We start from the raw sequence: 18,297 nt of genomic DNA on the forward strand, positions 1-18,297 counted from the left end.
TTCCAGTCTGTCATCCTCACTCAATGCATTAGTCTTTGTCTTTGCCAACACTCGGCTAACCAGAGAATAAAGATAAAAAATCTGCAAATTTGCCAGACCATGAATGTTGAATGAGGACGTGGGGGCATACTTTAAAAACTGTTCATGGTTCATCATAACAGGACACATGGAAATTATCAAAAATCCTATAATGTACGATGCACAAAGACTCGTCATTTTGGTTTGCAGGTAACATTTTGGGGGGAATTTGGGCCATTTCCAATTCTTTTACTGTGTACTGTTCTATTGTAGAATACTGTATGTCCAGGGCCAATACCGAGGGCCCCCGGGCTGCACTGTGGACATCCCTGACATATACAATTGGGTATAATTCCATGCGATTTACCTAGTCAGAGCCATCAATACAAGCATCAAACACAAGCTGATCAGGGTTAATCAATCAGAACAGTATCATGGCCAACTGAACTGTACTGTTTGGTGGCAAGGTTGCTTAAAATTCTTCAAATAAAAGCAATCCCCAGATGTATGGTCTGCCAACATCAGAGAATTTGATTAGGCACTCAATCTTCTTGCTGAAAATGATATTTGGATGCATATTAGCATGCGTGTGGTACACAGAGAACTCACAGTGCAAACAAGATGAGAATAGCTCATTGCTGGGGTATTGCTTGTTTGTATGTACAAATAATTGGAATTGGAGTTTTTGTTACTGACAATTGTCCATTAAGGGCTCGTTCACTTATTCAGTCATTGTGTTTCAATATTCTTGTATTTACCAGAAAATAGCAAAAATTCTGTAGGCAGTTTTGCAATTATTAAATAAAATATGATAGGCACTCCTGGCATATGCCATCTCATGCCCAATATTAGCTCATATAAAGACATAAATGGTGGGATATGAATTGATTATTACACATTTCACAGCTCAAATGGAAAAGGTCCGTCATGGCATGCAACGGATCCTTTGGAAGACTTCAGTGTTATAGACGGCGTCCATCAAAAACTTCAAGATAATGATTTTGTCCCCTCCAAATTTAGTGGGTGTGACTTATACACCGGAAATTATGGCGTGTGTGTTTATACCTACGTATGTATATATGTGTTGCCTTGCCTCTTTTAATTAGAATTATATACATGGCGAGGCACTTTTTACAGTCGTTGAAGGTGCGAAAATGTCTTTGCTGAGCACCCATTAGGCAGTGAAAGGCAAGTCTTTGTGTCAAGAACCTGTTAGTCTTTCTCAAGAACCCGTCAGTCAGTGAAAGGCAAGTCTTTGTCGAGAACCTGTTAGTCTTTGTTGAGAACCCATCAGTCAGTAAAAGGCAAGTCTTTGTCAAGAACCTGTTAAGTCTTTCTCGAAAACCCGTCAGTCAGTGAAAGGCAAGTCTTTGTCGAGACCCTGTTAGTCTTTGTTGAGAACCCATCAGTCAGTAAAAGGCAAGTCTTTGTCAAGAACCTGTTGGACTTTGTCAAGAACCCGTCAGTCAGTGAAAGGCAAGTCTTCGTCAAGAACCTGTTAGTCTTTCTCGAGAACCCGTCAGTCAGTGAAAGGCAAGTCTTTGTCCAGAACCTGTTAGTCTTTCTCGAGAACCCGTCAGTCAGTGAAAGGCAAGTCTTTGTCAAGAACCTGTTAGTCTTTGTCGAGAACCCGTCAGTCAGTAAAAGGCAAGTCTTTGTCAAGAACCTGTTAGTCTTTGTCGAGAACCCGTCAGTCAGTGAAAGGCAAGTCTTTGTCGAGAACCCGTCAGTCAATGAAAGGCAAGTCTTTGTCAAGAACCTGTTAGTCTTTCTCGAGAACCCGTCAGTCAGTGAAAGGCAAGTCTTTTTCGAGAACCTGTTAGTCTTTCTCGAGAACCCGTCAGTCAGTAAAAGGCAAGTCTTTGTCGAGAACCTGTTAGTCTTTCTCGAGAACCCGTCAGTCAGTGAAAGGCAAGTCTTTGTCAAGAACCTGTTAGTCTTTGTCGAGAACCCGTCAGTCAGTAAAAGGCAAGTCTTTGTCAAGAACCTGTTAGTCTTTGTCGAGAACCCGTCAGTCAGTGAAAGGCAAGTCTTTGTCGAGAACCCGTCAGTCAATGAAAGGCAAGTCTTTGTCAAGAACCTGTTAGTCTTTCTCGAGAACCCGTCAGTCAGTGAAAGGCAAGTCTTTTTCGAGAACCTGTTAGTCTTTCTCGAGAACCTGTCAGTCAGTAAAAGGCAAGTCTTTGTCGAGAACCTGTTAGTCTTTGTCGAGAACCCGTCAGTCAGTGAAAGGCAAGTCTTTGTCGAGAACCTGTTAGTCTTTGTCGAGAACCCGTCAGTCAGTGAAAGACAAGTCTTTGTCAAGAACCTGTTAGTCTTTGTCGAGAACCCGTCAGTCAGTAAAAGGCAAGTCTTTGTCGAGAACCTGTTAGTCAGTAAAAGGCAAGTCTTTGTCGAGAACCCGTTAGTCAGGGAAAAGAAACTGTAGTCTCTGTTGAGCACCAGTGAGCAGTGAACCTTAAGTCTTCGGCGAGCACCCTTTCAGGAAACTTACATCTTTGTTGAGCACTCGAGTTTTCATCAAGCACCCGTTATCTTTCGCGCACAGAAACGTAGTCCATTTTTAGTGTCTTAAAGTGCTATATAAATCAATGTATTGTGATTGTTATTATTATTTTTTTATTTTTTTTATTATTATACTCTGTGGAGTGGAGAAATAACAGACTGCCTCCGGAGACACAATGTCTCCTTAAAGAAACTTTTAATCTTGAGCTGTATTTTCTGCAAACTGTCCACAGGATCAATAACCCCTTCGCTTCCATCTTTACCTCATGGCGCTTTATATCGTTCAATCTTTCACCTCAACCCATGAGAAGAGACAGACAGCGCTGATGTGACCCCCGGCAGGCATTTCACAACTCCGGTCCGACGTGTCTGGTAAATATATCCACCTGCCTTAGCAGACAAGCCGCCAATCTCCCCCCACCTTCTCTGACAAACCCCCCGAGGCTGAGCCAGACACCATGAAAGGCTCTTTTATGGCTTTTCCCACTGTGGCTGTGTAACCTGCAGTGTATTGCTGCAGCACATTGTGTTTTACCCACAACCTGCTTTTTCTTTGCTTCACTTCAGTGGATCGGTCCGACAGCCAGTTGCAACTCCAAACATGTCAACACTCTTGATATTACACAAAGAGCAGGAAGTAGAAATCACTGACACGTGCTACTGGAGCCACACTTTTTTTCGTTGGCCGGTCAGGTGCCACTTATAGATTAAAAAAAAATATATATCATTAAACATATGCTGCTTTTATGTTGAAGTGGGGGTGCTTATTGACATCTACTGGTGGCAATAATTCACTTAGTGGAGCAGGTTGTGGCACAGTTAAGCATACAAACTAAATGATACAGAACATACTACATTTTATGTTAGAGGATGCTTTCTATACACTTCTGCATTGGAGACTCTAAGTAATTTGCAACTATAATGATATGATACCTGTGTGGATTGAGTAATGTGGAATTTTAGGCTGTGTAATTTAATTAGGACAAATGAAATCCTAAACTACTACTAAATGCACACATATTTAATTCATTTGTGGTTACAAAAAAAAGGTTTTGTGTCAGAACACGGATGTTTGGTACGTTTCAACGCACAAACCACAGTAGCTTGAGACGCTTATCGGATTTGTGACCACATACGAAAAAAGAGGTCTGCGTCACAGTTGAAAAAAAAATGTGTCACAAAATTTTTGTGTCACACTGACACAAAAATATCAGATGGTGAAGATAAGGGGGAGTAATTACTAAATTACACTGCAGAATAGGACAGTTGGATAATACATAATGCTGAGAGTACATCACCTCTATTTATTCAATGACAAATACAATTGATCCCGGCAAATTTGTGACTTGTCAAAAAAAAAAAGTTTTTTCTCAGAAAATCAAAAATATGAGTAATCGCCAAAAATATACTGTATATAGAAAGAAGCATTCACACTCACATTTGTAGACTGTTTAAGTGTCTCCAATTAGCATGTTGTTTCCAATGTTGGCAGAAAGCCTCGGGAGAGAGCAGCACAAACTAGGATGTGAAAAAATGGCCCCAATGCAAGTGGACACTTTGGACTTCGTCCTGTTAAAACACCAGGACCTCTCCCTCTCATGTCAACACAACAATACAATTACACATTTTTTATAGTCATCAATCTGAAATATTAACTCGTTTTCTGGCGTTATAGTGCACAGAAAAGATAAATAAATACGTGTTCATGTTTCACATGAGGATTGTGAATGATGGGCAAAATTCCCCAAAAAGTGGAGTTCCCTTTTAAGTTAGTGGAGCTGAGCTTGCTTGCTGGGCTTGCTTTTTTTTGTGCAAAAGGTTTCCCAGAGTTGAAAATCAATGTTGATTTGAGGCCTCCAGGGTGTGTAAATATAAAAAAATGGTACACAACCCAACACACACTGGTAACACACACCTACGCAATTCACAACACATATACGCCTACAAACAAGGGCACGCATGGTCAAGAGATCATTTTGTTTTCTGCTTGTGCTGCTGCAGGCGATCAGAAATGATGACTGCAAGAGACACACACAGAAAGCAATTAAAATGCTATCTGCTAAAGGAATATATCTGAATGATAAGGAAGTGTAGAAGACTGTGGGAGAAATGTGTTTACTCGTACGCTGAATTTGAGGGTTCATGAAAGCGTGAAAATCAATTCTTTTCTGTCACTGGGGTACTTGTTTATACAATGGATCTGTTTACAGTTAAAAAGAGGAAAAGCCGTTCATCGAACATTGTTACTATGTAAAACTAGATCTTATCTAGATCAGTTCTGGTGTATGAATGTCAATGAATGTTTGGTGATGGTCGTAAGTGCAAATTGGCAGCCATATTCCACCAGTCTACCCCAGGGCGGCTGTGGATACAGATGTAGGTAACCACCACTGTGTATGACTGAAAAGCGAATGAATAATGAGTTCATTTCAAATCTAATCTAATCCATTATCATTATTATTACTCTGGCAGGTATTCTCGGGGCATTGAATGGATGACAACTAGACAGTCGAGGTTGTCTTAGAAGACATTTCACCTCTCATCCAAGCAGGTTTGATCAGTTCATGCTCAAAGATTAGGTAGGACAGCTTTAGTCGAGTGTCCTTTGTAGATTTCGAGTACGAATTGATGAGACAACCTGAACAACCTGCTCTACTGTCATAACAGTTCCCCACTGCCTGTGCACAGGGCAATTTACAACCGCCATCAAACTCAAATATTTGGTAATGGTAATGGCTTTATTACATTTGAACATGCATCAGATTACAATTGAGTGCATCCCATAATCAGTTCCCAGTTCCACATGTCCAAAAGGAGTAGGAAGAAGCAAAGCTTATTAAATCCTACCCCTTCATCTGGTACTTTTACAATCAGTAACTGTTACATTTGTTTACTTCCTGCTTTCCATAATACAGTTTAAGGTTGTTTTTTTTATAATGTACCTCGTACTGAAGTAGGAGGTGATATGAGCATCCAATGCCATAATGTGTACCATAGTAAGTGTCAATATAGTGATATATATAGCACATCATGACTGGTTCAAGACTCTTCATCCTTGTATTTAGCAAACATCAACTGCTTGTATTGTTTCTTGAATTGGCTCATCGTTGTGCATTGTTTGATTTCCTTACTCAATCCATTCCATAGTTTGATTCCACATACTGAAATGCTATGGCTAGCATAACGTAGTCCTAGCATAGAAGTGTTTCAAATGTACTTCTTCCCTGAGATCATATTTCTCCTCTCTTGTAGAGAAGTATTGGATGACATTTTTAGCTAATTGGTTATTTTTAGCCTTATGCATTATTTTAGCTTTTTGAAGATGAACTATATCAGCAAGTTGAAGTATTTGTCATTTTAGAAATAAGGAGTTAGTATGTTCTCTGTAGGCGGCATTATAAATTATCCTTACTGACCTTTTTTGCAGTACATTTAGCGAGTGAAGATTGCTTTTATAGTTATTAGGCCATATTTCCACACAATAAGTAAGATATGGTAGAACCAGAGAGCAATAAAGAGTGTGGAGTGATTTCTGATTGAGAACAAATTTTGCTTTGTTCAATACTGAAATATTTCTGGCCACCTTATGTTGTATATTTGTAATATGAGGTTTCCAGCTCATATTTTCATCTATTGTGATCCCCAGAAATTGATTCAATTTCCATTCAATATCCATTTAGTTTTACTTAGGTTCAAGGACAATCTATTATCATCAAACTATCTTATTTATCACATATTTATCACTTATTCAAACCCAAGTGACAACAATTGTTATAATTCGCAAAACATATTCTTGTCACAGGAACTTATGCAACACTAAATGATGTTAAATGTTGGAAAACTATAGTTAGTCGACAACAGATGCACGCCTTGCTTGTACACATACGTACACAGAGATACAAACACACAATGTAGAACCTCAGGGCACATTTAGCATTACCCAATAACTGGTTATTGTGTTTAACAGTAAAGAGAGAATATTGAAATGCAGCTTAAACAAAGACACAAATGACAAAACAAAATAACCTGGCGGTCTTCAAATTGTGGGAGCATCTGCTCATTTCCTATTTCTACAGCAAACATCTGCAGGCAGATGTGCAATGTGCATTAGGCGAGATGGATTTGTTCCAAAAACAAATTGGCTCTCCCCATGTCCATGCTGCAAACAGAAAATGGCAGATTGTCTATGCTTTAAAGCACTGGTGTCCATACAACAGCAAGCTGGTCAACTTCATTCTTAAACTGATGGACTGATTTAAGCAGCGGCTATTTCCGGTCAACCACGCCCTCTTCCGGTCTATGCCCTGCCCACTCCGAGAACTGATATGGATACAGCTAATTTAGATGGGTAAACAAACACAGATAGTAGTGTACTCGCTCATCCTCTAAGTCTACACCTGCATGCTGCGCTTCTGTTAGTTATTTTGTCGTTGGAACAGGTCAAATTTAAAAAAATTAAAAATGTTTAAAAGAATTAAGCTGTAAGATTTTGTGTCTCAACAGTAGCTTTCATTACGAGAAGGGACGCAAAATGGATCTTTTGATGGTAAAGGTCGCCGACCCCCGGTCTTGAACACATCAGTGTCTCCACAATCTCCACGGGGAAAGTAATCACAGAATAAAAATTGTTCAGGGTAACGAGAAATGGCAGAAAGAATGCAAGAGAGGGCATAACATTTCAGAAACAGTGGAAAAATCTATATTTTTTCATAGAAACAAAGTGTAAGTGTGTGTGTTTGATGCAGTGTGGCCGTGACGGAATTTAAAACAAAACACCAAGCCTTCACGCCCCTACACTGAAGTGGAGCCGGTAGAGAAGGTTAGTTTTGCTCAGGCAGCAACATTTTTTTTCTCACGCTAAAAAAAGATAAACAAAATGCAATGCTCAACAAGAGCCAGTGATGAGGTAGCTAAACTCAGACAGTAACTTCATCAAACCTCACTGAAGTCGTGAGTATAAGTGCCAAGCATAAATGCAGGATTTCATCAATGTCCACAAATACGATTGTGTGGCGAATTGAAGACTTTCTTCAAGCTTGTGCTTAATTCTTTTGCAAGGAGTTGATTTTTCCACCGCTTGATCTTTGGAGTTTAAAAGGGACAATAATTCTAATATGGACATTTTTCAAGCTATGTCTAATACAACTGACCAGGCTGGATTCAAGCTGTGTGGAATTACAACAGGTTGGGCTTCAGCAATGAGAGCAGCGTGCAAAGGCATGTATAATATACTCCAATGTGTGCGAGAGCTGAGGTGATGTTGTAAAAATGCACTGCATCATCCACTAAGAAGCCCTCTGTGCCAAGACAGTCCATCTTGGCGATGTAGGGAACACTGTCAACATAATTCAGACACAAGGGTTCTATTGCAGCATATCAAGCATTTTCAAGCGTTCCTCTCTGTTGTTGATGCTGAAAACAGTGACCTACTGCACCATTCTGAATTACACTGGCTCAGTCGCAGTCTCTGTGCTGCAGTGGGTTTATTCCCTGAGATCAGATACCGACAAGTTTATGTCAGAAAAGGACAGAGTGCTGCCTGAGCTCAGCAACCCTTGTGATGGGAAATCTTTTTTTTATCATGAAGTCATTTGATTTGAACAAATACAGCATTTCTCATAATGTGCTAATTAAGGTCAAACCAATTGCCTAGCAGAACAACCTCTGCTTTGTTGTGACTATTTGCTTGTGACTTGAACCCCTCCATCTTCAAAACAAGTTCTGATTAATCCAGGATACGTCCTTGCACCTGATAAAGTCCTGATAATGTTTGTATAACTATCCTTATGTCTTGTCCTTTTTTTGGGGGGGGGGGGGGGGCACTTAAGGCCCGACGCTCAACTGTAATGGTAATGGTAATGGTTTTATTTCATTTGAACATGCATCAGATTACAATTGAATGCATCCCATAATCAGTTCCCAGTTCCACATGTCCAAAAGGAGTAGGAAGAAGCAAAGCTTATTAAATCCTACTCCTCAATCTGGTACTTTTACAATCAGTAAATGTTACATTTGTTCACTTCCTGCTTTCCATAATACAGTTTAAGGTTTTTTTTTAAATAATGTGAAAATAATAATGTATTTTAGCTGCTTGAAAATTAACTATACCAGCACACAACTGTCTGATATTACTGTCTGTCTTCCTCTCTAGAGAATAAATACCCCAAAAAAAGACAGAACTGTCGTTGAGAAGTTTATTTCTTCTCTCTGCCGGTCCTAACGTATATTTTCCACTACACCCGTCATGGCTGGCAGACCTGGCATTTTTAGTTGTGAGTAAAGTTGTGTGGTTAAACATAATACTTGTGACCAATGTTAATAACAACAATAATAACAATGTCACTATTGCTTGGTCAATTTGCAAGTCATATCATGCAAATGGGGCATTTTTGGAGGCTTCATAGGTGGAATATTTGCAACCCATTGATTACATTCTTAGCAGTCTCTTTTTAGTTGTTTTTATATCTTTAAAATGCAGATGTGTTAAAAATAGATGTTCAAGCCTCAAAGACCGTGGCAAAATTCCAACCAAAATGCATGTTTTCCTTGACCATGTGACTCCAAGGCAAAGAGTCGCCTGTACCACAACTGTATGTGCACAGGCACATACACTGAATTAATATGCATATTATTGCATTCAGTGCAAAGCTCCGCCTCTTTCACTGTGTGACTTCAGTGTAGCACACTTCCTCACACTGGCCGAAATCAAATGCACATTTCCAAATGACAAGCTCTCTGCTAAAATACTTTCAATGTTGAAAAACTGAACATAAGAGCAGTACTCACTGGACTGTGGCATCATGGAGGTGTACACCTTGGGGTCGATGGTCCCCATGGGCGGTGGTAAAAGTGGGTTGGTGAAGCTTCGTAGTGGGTGGGTCGGCCGGACGCACGCAGTGGGTATGTTCCGACTTGCACCCACCTGACCTTCCTCTGAGGTGACAGCAGTCGCAGCAGTAGCGGGGGCCCCGGGAACAGGGCCCATGCCTGGAACATGCTCCCCAGGAGGGACGGAAGAGCCAGGCAGGAGGGGAGGAGGCTGTTGTGGTGGCGACTGCTGCTGAAGAAGAGGATTGGTGGAGCCATCTGTGGGTATGACTGCAGAGGAAGGACATGCAAAACCAACATCAGAGTTCATTGAAATCAGGAAAGGAAGATGAGCTACAACGAGAGCAAAGTAACAATATCTAATTTACTGAGCTGCATCTGTATAGATATTTATGTGTACATTTCCAGTAATTGCTTGTTTGTCGTGGTTAACTAGTTCCAAACCGTGTTAAGTACATTAGCAAAAAGTAGGATTCCTTATTTAATAATACAATACTTTTGTAGTTAGAGCATGTTTACCTTTTAAATAGGGGGTTTAACACTATGTTAGAATAAAATGTAGATAGAATGAATATAGTGTTAGTTATTGCCCTTATATCAATTTGCTCAGACAATAGAAAGTGTCTCAATGTGCTGAAGAAGAAATTTTCCTGTGACCCTGATCAGAGACCCCCAGCTACCCCCAGGTCCTGGAGGTGCCTGGATGCGCCAACAGCAACCCTGCAGATGCTCATGTTAATCCTGCAAAAATGTGTCAAGATAAGAACTCATAAAACAATAAAAGTAATTACTCTCACATATACATACACACACACATAGACAAACAAATACAGCTTGTGCAACTGCCTGTCCCCCCATCGCCCCTTAGAGTTGCACAACCATGTAGTAGGGACCCCCGAAAAAGAATAAAAAGAGAGGAGCGTGAACTGCATATTCAGAGTGGAGCGGCAAGTCACTGGGTATGTGGTTTCACTCTCCTCGCTGCGAGTAACTTTAAATATTGTTGTCTGTCTCTTCTGTATTTCTGTATTTTAGTGTTTTTACAAGTGTGACAGGAGTTTGAACCTGACACACTATTAAATATACATGAACTAACTCCCCTGTAGTCACCTTTACGCTCCTATTACCAATATAGTAGACACAATAAAAGAAAAGAAGCCATTTAAAACATAAATAAAGTTCATGCTTATGTGTGTTGTTGTTTATGTGTTCCCTAGGGAGCTGATTGGAGGGGCGACAGGAAGTCATGTCAGGGGTTCAGAGTTTCAGGTTTTACCCCATGTTTTTATTGGGATTTTTATTCTATTTTTATTTTACCTGTAATAAGGTAATTCAAACCTTCCATAAAAGGCCGTTTCTGGTGTGTGTACGTCTCACCAACATTGCAGTAACAATGCAGTACTGCCACATAGTGACCGGTGTAGAATACTACATATCTTCAACGTCTTTGAATGTCTCCTTTGAATGCCACATATTTACACTTTTGTTAATTTATCAATTTTTATAGTTGTGGTTTCATTTATTTTGAACAGGCATTCAGGATACATCGGAATACTTCATGTTCCAATTCACAATCCACCATGTCCAAAAAGGAGTAGGATCAATCCTACTTCCTCTTCATTTCACATCTATTGCAAATACATTTTGTTTCTTGTGGTCTTTATAAACGGAAGGTTTCCTCTTCCAGGACTTTCTGCTCTGCTGTCATCCGTGTGGTACTGTGAGTGTCTTTGAATGTAGATACATGTTTCCTAATTCCAGTACTTCATGTTGAGCAGGCCCTTGCAACTGCATCGTTCTTTGTTTGTGGTTTGTATCCTCCATTTTCCTTGCCGTCATGGTCATGTTTGATATTTATCCAAATCCTTGATATCTTTGTCAATAAGCTCTCTTGCCTCTTCTGGTCCTCCATTTAGGTTGATGTAAATTTTGCCGTTAAAATTTTGCTCCAAGTGCCTTGAATCCTTCGCTGCTTCCTCATGTTGAAGGAACATCCATTTGATCTGGTTCTTCTCTGTTCTGGACTGCCCTTGCATTTGTGCTGCGTATAATTTAGAGGCCCGTAGAGACCATATCATTCATTTGTGCATTCTCATCCATCTTGTCATTTGTATATTTTTATTTGCGCAATGATTTTTTTTTTCTTGCTTTCTTTTCCTCGAGTGGTGCGAAAGGCAGCATTATCATCTTGTAGTACCTTGATATCATCCCATTGTGCCTTGTTCTCCGTGCACAGTGCTATTTTCCACAAGGTTTGTGACCCCTTCATAGATTTCCAGGAAGCCCTCCTTGAGGCTGTTGTTCTGTGTTTGCAAGCCTTTTAGATCTTGTCTTATTTGTGTTACAGATTTCTGCTGTTGCTCTTTCATCTCCTCCTTCAGGGCGCTAATTAACAACCAAACTTTCTGTACCTCTGCATCTAATTGTAAGCCCAGATTTACATCCTTTCAGGTGCCATATGATATTGGGTTATAAGGATCGATGTCATTTTGGTTTTTGTTGCTAGGCAACCGCTTTGAACTTCAACCGTTGGCCAGTTAGCTTGTCAGCAGTTGTAAGAGAGTCTGTACCTCTTGCCTCTCAGAGATCAACTTGAGGCTGTCAGCGAGTGTCGTCAGGAAAGCATGGAAAATAGTTCAAAACTTGAGTATCAACAGAAGACGGCTTGCCTTTCCAGTGAACAACAGAAAAAGACAGAAAAATGCTTAATTTAGACCAAAAATGCTTAAATCTGCATTTTTCAAAATAATTAATAACAGGCAATATTCAACCATGAAACAACATGATTTATTAATTCATATATGTTTGAAAAAACGTGCTAGAGTGTAGCCGTAAAGTTCGAACCGTAAAGTGACGAGGGACAACTGTACATTGTATACAGGGGTGTCATAAGTCTAAATTTGTTCTGTGAATTTTCAACGTTAACCAAAGAACATGCTACCTTGGGCAGACAATAACAAAGGTTACACTGTAACTGTATATGTGTGTGATGGGTTTGTGAGTCAATTTAAAAAGGCTGATGTTGAGTGTGTGTTGTTTGGCATGAATAGAAGTGAAAACCAATAACTCCAAAGGGTTCAAGCGTTAATAAGGTGCTGTACATTTTGAATAATACACACCGACGTGTTGATTTGGGGCTTATTTGCAAATAATGCTTATTTGTGGAGTTGAAAACGGAACTTTACTTCAAACAGCACCTTCAAACATTCATGAGCCATTTATACTTAAACTGTACTCGAAATTCATACAAGAAGGTTACGCAGGTATAATGCAGCATGAATAAATTTTTGATGCCAGCGGAAGCAATGGAAAAACCTCTCAAAGTCATTCCATGGAGCTAAAAGACATCCTGCAACCTTCAACATCTAATTGAGATGACATTTCTGTTATCCTAATGAAAATTAATTCAAGCTTGACTCCTATACCTCTAGTAATGATGCATGATGTAATAGGCCCTATTAATATGAACACACACTGCATTTAAAGTCACTGAAATACTGTACAGAATATACATTGGACACAGAACGATCCCGGGCCCGGATGAAAGCTTGGCCTCATCTCCTTCAATGAAAGCTTCAAAAAATATAACCTTGACAGTCTTGATGGCTTCCAATGTTACTGGCATGGCACCCGAGGTAACAAACAGCACAGTGGAGGAAGTGCCATCATGACCTGGGGGGCTTTTTCCTTCAATGGAACAATTGAGTTCCAGGTTGTGCAGGGGCGTCAAACGGCAGATGGTGACAAAGAGATGTTGCAGAGTCCTCTTGACTGAAGGCCCTCGTCTGTGTCGTAATGGTAGGCTTTTTCAACAGAACAATGATGTAGTTCACAATACACAGGTCTGTAGGTATGCCTCCTAGAGCAGGGGGACTTTGCCGGCACTGTCGGATCTCTTCTTGCTGACTGTGCTCCCAACTCTCTTGACATCATAAACCAGCTCCTCCCTTGTCGTCATCCTTACACCACCAGGTGAAATCTTGCATGTAAGATGATTGACTGTTATCTTAGATTTAGCTCACCAAACGTCTTGGTGCTGTTGTGGTCCATTGCAGTCTTGTGCAGGTATCAATCTTGTCTGGTCTCTTTCTGACTCAGCTTCTTCTTGATAGCCACGCTTTCCAATCCAGTCTTGTCAACAATCTTTTTCCTGACCCAGCTCAGTCCAGCTCAATGGAACAAAGTGTTTGTGTGACAGGTATTTTCCTTCATCAATTACAAATGGGACATCTCTGAAGTCAAAGGTTCTACTCCAAGTAGACAAATGAATCAACGATACATCCTCGGTATAACACAAACCACACACTCACCTACTCTAGCTGTTTTTAATACACTTAATGCAATTAAACTTTGGTGAAATTAGACAGAAACTAATTTACTAATTGAAGTGTATTCACTGAGTGTGTATAATGTCATCCTCATCATTAAGGTGCCAATATGAACGATTAATGAGGTGTGGCTGAGAAAACCCATATATCCCGCCCCGCCTAGCGGCAAACTCAAAGAAAACTAAGTGAAAATATTCACCCAAACATCACATAAGCACACAAGTAGCTTCATTCATCATTCTAAAAGGCTAGTGAGATCTGATGCTCTGACAAAAAAACATTAACTGCATTTCACTGCCGGTAATCAGTCCTCCAAGAATTTGACTGAACGCCAACATTACATGGATGCAAGGATGAAGACAAGGCGGTGTGGGGGTGGGCCTGAAGGTCTCCCTTGTTTCTCTAAAGTGGGACTCTGCAATTCTGGGGAAATGTGATGGCTGTGGCCAGCACGTAGAGGAAGTAAGGTCGACGTGAAGGGCTGGTTAAAGGGAATGGGAAATAAAACAACATAGTCTCATGCCTGCTGACCAATCCCAGCAGCAGTTTGTGGGCGTAATTACTTCAGCTATTATTCAGCTATTTCGTTCATTTTCGTTAGGGCAAATATAATAATGACAGGAAAAATAGCCCCTAAGACTTGAAGAGAACCTGAAGTAAAAATGTGCATACTCACGGTGCAACCAAGCATGTGAAATACTGTAAATGCTTACACATGAATATAGATGCAAAACAAAGGCAGGAGAAAATATGTCAATGGCACTTCCAGCAGGACTGTTCATTAACATGTGCCAATATGAAGCTGGACTATCTGCCAAACCGACGCCTTTCCGCCATCACTTGGCCGGGATGAAGATTCAGAAGAGTTAGCTGTAAGTAACAATTTATCGTTGTCCTAACTGTGTCCTAATTGACAAGCTTTCCGATATGTGGAGCTGCTAACAGCCTTTTTCCACCACAATCAGCGTGTCTACCCACGTTTTTAAAACACGGGTACCCCATTTCCTACCGATGTTGTCCCAAGATTGCCTGCACTCAGTAAACTCTTTTCATCTGGCTGTATGTTATAAGCGGACATTTGAAAAATATAAACCTCCATTTACTATCAACTCCTGTCCCAACAACATTAGAAAGTGGGGTTCGGCAGCTGCCCGGAAGTCCTCGGAGCTCTTGGGAGTGTAACCAAGCCGAGTGGGCTCGGTGGGAGGCGCACCTGGAGGAGGGCTAGGGGTGGAGTAAATTACTCAGACCGTTAGGGCGAGAAGCAGGCAACCCTATGAGACACTGCAGAATGATGCAGAGTCTGGAAGATCTAGAAAGTAGGGATGATACTATCTGTATCAGTTCACCCATCTAAATTATCTGTATCTGTGTGGAATGGGTGGGGCATAAACCAGAAGTGGGCGGAGCTTAAATCTGAACATTGTTTAAAGTCTGAAATTGACTTGAATTGATGACAAGTTGCTATATGTATTGTTCATTATTTAGCGATATAATAATAATAATCATAATTTTATTTATATTGCACTTTACATTACAGAAATGTCAAAGTGCTACAAAGAAAGCATAAATCCTACAGTGAGGCAAAAAACAACACAACACAACAAAAGGTATATATATTAAAAAAAGGCTATGAAAAGGCCTTTCTAAAAAGGTAAGTCTTTAGGCTCCGTTTAAAGGGATCCAGTGTGTGGCGCTCTCAGATGGTTGGGAAGAGCATTCCACAGACTAAGAGCAGCTGAGCAGAAGGCTCGATCGCCCATGGTGTGTAGCTTGATTCTGGGGACCCTGAGGAGGTTGGCTGTGCTAGAGCGGAGGGTGCGTGAGGAGGTCTGGGGGAGGAGGAGTTCCTTTAAGTAGGCTGGAGCGTTACCGTGTACACACTGGTGGGTGAGGAGGGCGATCTTAGCAGCGCTGTTCTGGATGTATTGGAGCTTGTGAATGCTCTTGCTCGGGATCCCGATGAGGAGCGCATTACAATAATCTAGCCTGGAGGAGACAAAGGCGTGTACCAGTTTTCCAGCATCGGGCAGAGAAAGTGTGGGGCGGAGCTTGGCAATGTTCCTAAGGTGGTAGTAGGAGTTCTTACACAGATGCTTGATGTGGGTGTCAAATGTCATGTGGGAGTCCATTCTCACACCCTGGTTGGTGACTGCCGTGGATAGTGGAAGGTGATAGAGGTTATGGGGGATGATCGTACTTGATGCGGAGTACTGACCAGCATGGCTTTGGTTTTGGAGCTGTTGAGTTTTAGGAAGTTGTGGTTCATTCACGCCTTAGTCTCCTCCAGACAGGCTGACAGTGCGGCTGGTAATGGAGATGATGACAGGGCTGTGGGAGGCATCGGCTCTGTCCTGATGTAGAGCTGCGTGTCATCAGCATAGCAGTGAAATGACATGCCGTGCCTGCTGATGACACGGCCGAAGGGGAGCAAGTATAGGGCGAATAAGAGGGGGCCAATGACGGATCCCTGTGGGACACCACATGAGACAGGCTGGGTTGGCCAGGTCACAGAGACCAACGGTGGAGTGCAGACGATCCAGGAGGATAGTGTGGTCTGATGGAATTCTGGAATAGAACTTTGACCGTGCATCCTTAAGGGCTTTGAAGTAGGCCTTTTGGTGTTCTCTGTAGGCCACCCTGTGCACGGTTAGTCCTGACTGACCTGGTCTTCAAAGGGACATGGACATCCAGGAGACCACTCAGGGTTGTGTTGTAGAAATGCACTGAGTCACCAACTGTTGAGAGGGATAGAGGGGTCAGATGTTGGAGGTCCAAGGCCAAGGCATCCTGGTTGATGTTCTTGATGTTCAGATCTGGTGCTTGGGCTTAGAATGAGGAGAGGGGAATAGCATCTCCATGGACACAGCCATGTGGTCCGACACACCCAGGTCGTACACCAGCAGGTTGGTAATGGGGGCAGCGGAGTCAGTAATGACTAGGTCGAGGGTGTGCCCCCTGGAGTGTGTAGGTACATCCACATGCTGTGTTAGATTGACACTGTCCATCAGTTGTAGCAACTCAGATGCAGAGTGGCATGAGGGAGTGTCCACGTGAATATTCATGTCTCCCAAAATAACCATGTTGGTGGATGTTGGGCAGAGTGTGGTAAGGAGGTCATGCAACTCAGGGGCAAGGGCAGCTGAGTTTGGTTTGGGAGGTCGGTAAATGACCAGTATTGTCATGGAACCGGGGGGTCGCACATAGCAGCAAGTCACTCAAATGAGGAAAATTTTGGCAGGGGTAGGGGGATCAGTTCCATTTTACATCACGGTGTAAAATGGCCAGACCACCACCACGGCCGGTGCTGCGGGCTTTCTCATGATAGATGTAGCCGGGGGGACAGGCTTCATTCAGGGCAGAGTAGACCTCAGGTTGATGCCAGGTCTCACTGAGACACATGATGTCAATTCCTTTATCCGGAATGTGGTCATGGATGAGACCGGATTTATTTGTGAGGGATTGTGCATTAAAAAGTTCAATTTTGACAGTGGTTCATGTTGTATGTCTCAGTAGGGGCCGGAGCACACTGAAATCCACTTTCCTGTGTTGCCTGGTGTCACAAGCTCTCGCAATGTTCCCAGAGTTATTTGGTCCCAGAGAGAACTTTCAACTTTCCTCCGAGAACTCCTGTGAATGTATTGGAGCTGAGTTCAAGTTGTTTGATGGTTGGAAGACACGCTGGAGTGCTGGAGCAGTTGAGTTTCAGCAGTTGCAAGATCCTGATGCTAACGTTAGCTGCCGGCTGTGGACTAGTAACGTTAGCGTGAACACAGAGGTGGAGAACCGGGACAGCTAGGAAGGTCCACAGCATGGCAGGGAGAGACAGGACCAAGGGATGTTGGATTGTCGTGGAACAAGACAGCGGGAACACCCGGACGATGATCCGGCCGGTGTTGGGAGGTGTCCAATACAAGCACACCCACAGGTTCGAACAGACCCGGTTAAGGCAGACCCGGAACAGCTTAAGGCTACAAAAATCAACAATATCCGCAGTGAAGTGGCAGAAGTTTTAGAAAGAATAGCCAAAGCTGTAGTTTAAAATAGCAACAAAAAACGACTAGTTAGGCAGGGAGAAGCGGTGACAAGCAACACCAGCGTCCTCTCCCCATTACCCAGAATGCCCGTGAGGTCCGTGAGCAGAAAACCCACAATGTGTGTATTGTGTGTGTGTGTGTGTGTGTGCGAGAGCCATCCTTGAGACTTTCTTCTTTCATTATTTTAAATTAGTTGTGTGAAGTTGGCGATTCATTCAAACATGGCAACAAACATAATAATAATTATATAATAAAGCCTTGTTGGCTTTATTTTTCTCAAAAGCGCCGCGTTCAGTAGTACAAGCAGTTATCCAACTGACTTTATATCACCAGCCAAACCACCGTCAACAGACCTAAAAAAACACACAAAAAAACCACCCTCACTGACTGATGCACGATCGTGCCTGCTCTCTTGTGGCGTGTTATGAAACCAGTTTAAGATCGCAAGGTACATACTGCAATGAGAGGCGTGTCAGCCATACATGCAGCATTCTTGATGCTGCTCTTGTGATGCTGTGCATGTGTACCTAATTAATTAATAAATAGTTGTCGCTGTGCACCGCGTACGTTACGGAACACCT

At 41.9% G+C, this 18,297-nt stretch overlaps 1 protein-coding gene across 2 annotated transcripts in view; it reads right to left on the minus strand.

The window, feature by feature from the left end:
• Nucleotides 1–18,297, minus strand: part of dcc (DCC netrin 1 receptor) — a 278,014-nt gene that overhangs the window by 15,569 nt on the left and 244,148 nt on the right. For both annotated transcript variants that reach the window (XM_058057936.2, XM_078799161.1), the window contains exon 27: nucleotides 9,310–9,621. In XM_058057936.2, coding sequence (XP_057913919.2) covers nucleotides 9,310–9,621 — 312 coding nt within the window. The remainder of the gene's footprint in view (nucleotides 1–9,309; nucleotides 9,622–18,297) is intronic.

Source organism: Doryrhamphus excisus, linkage group LG19 (assembly GCF_037039965.1).
Source record: "Doryrhamphus excisus strain RoL-2023G ecotype Guam linkage group LG19, RoL_Dexc_Guam_v1.1, whole genome shotgun sequence".
Classification (NCBI taxonomy): Eukaryota; Metazoa; Chordata; class Actinopteri; order Syngnathiformes; family Syngnathidae; genus Doryrhamphus; species Doryrhamphus excisus.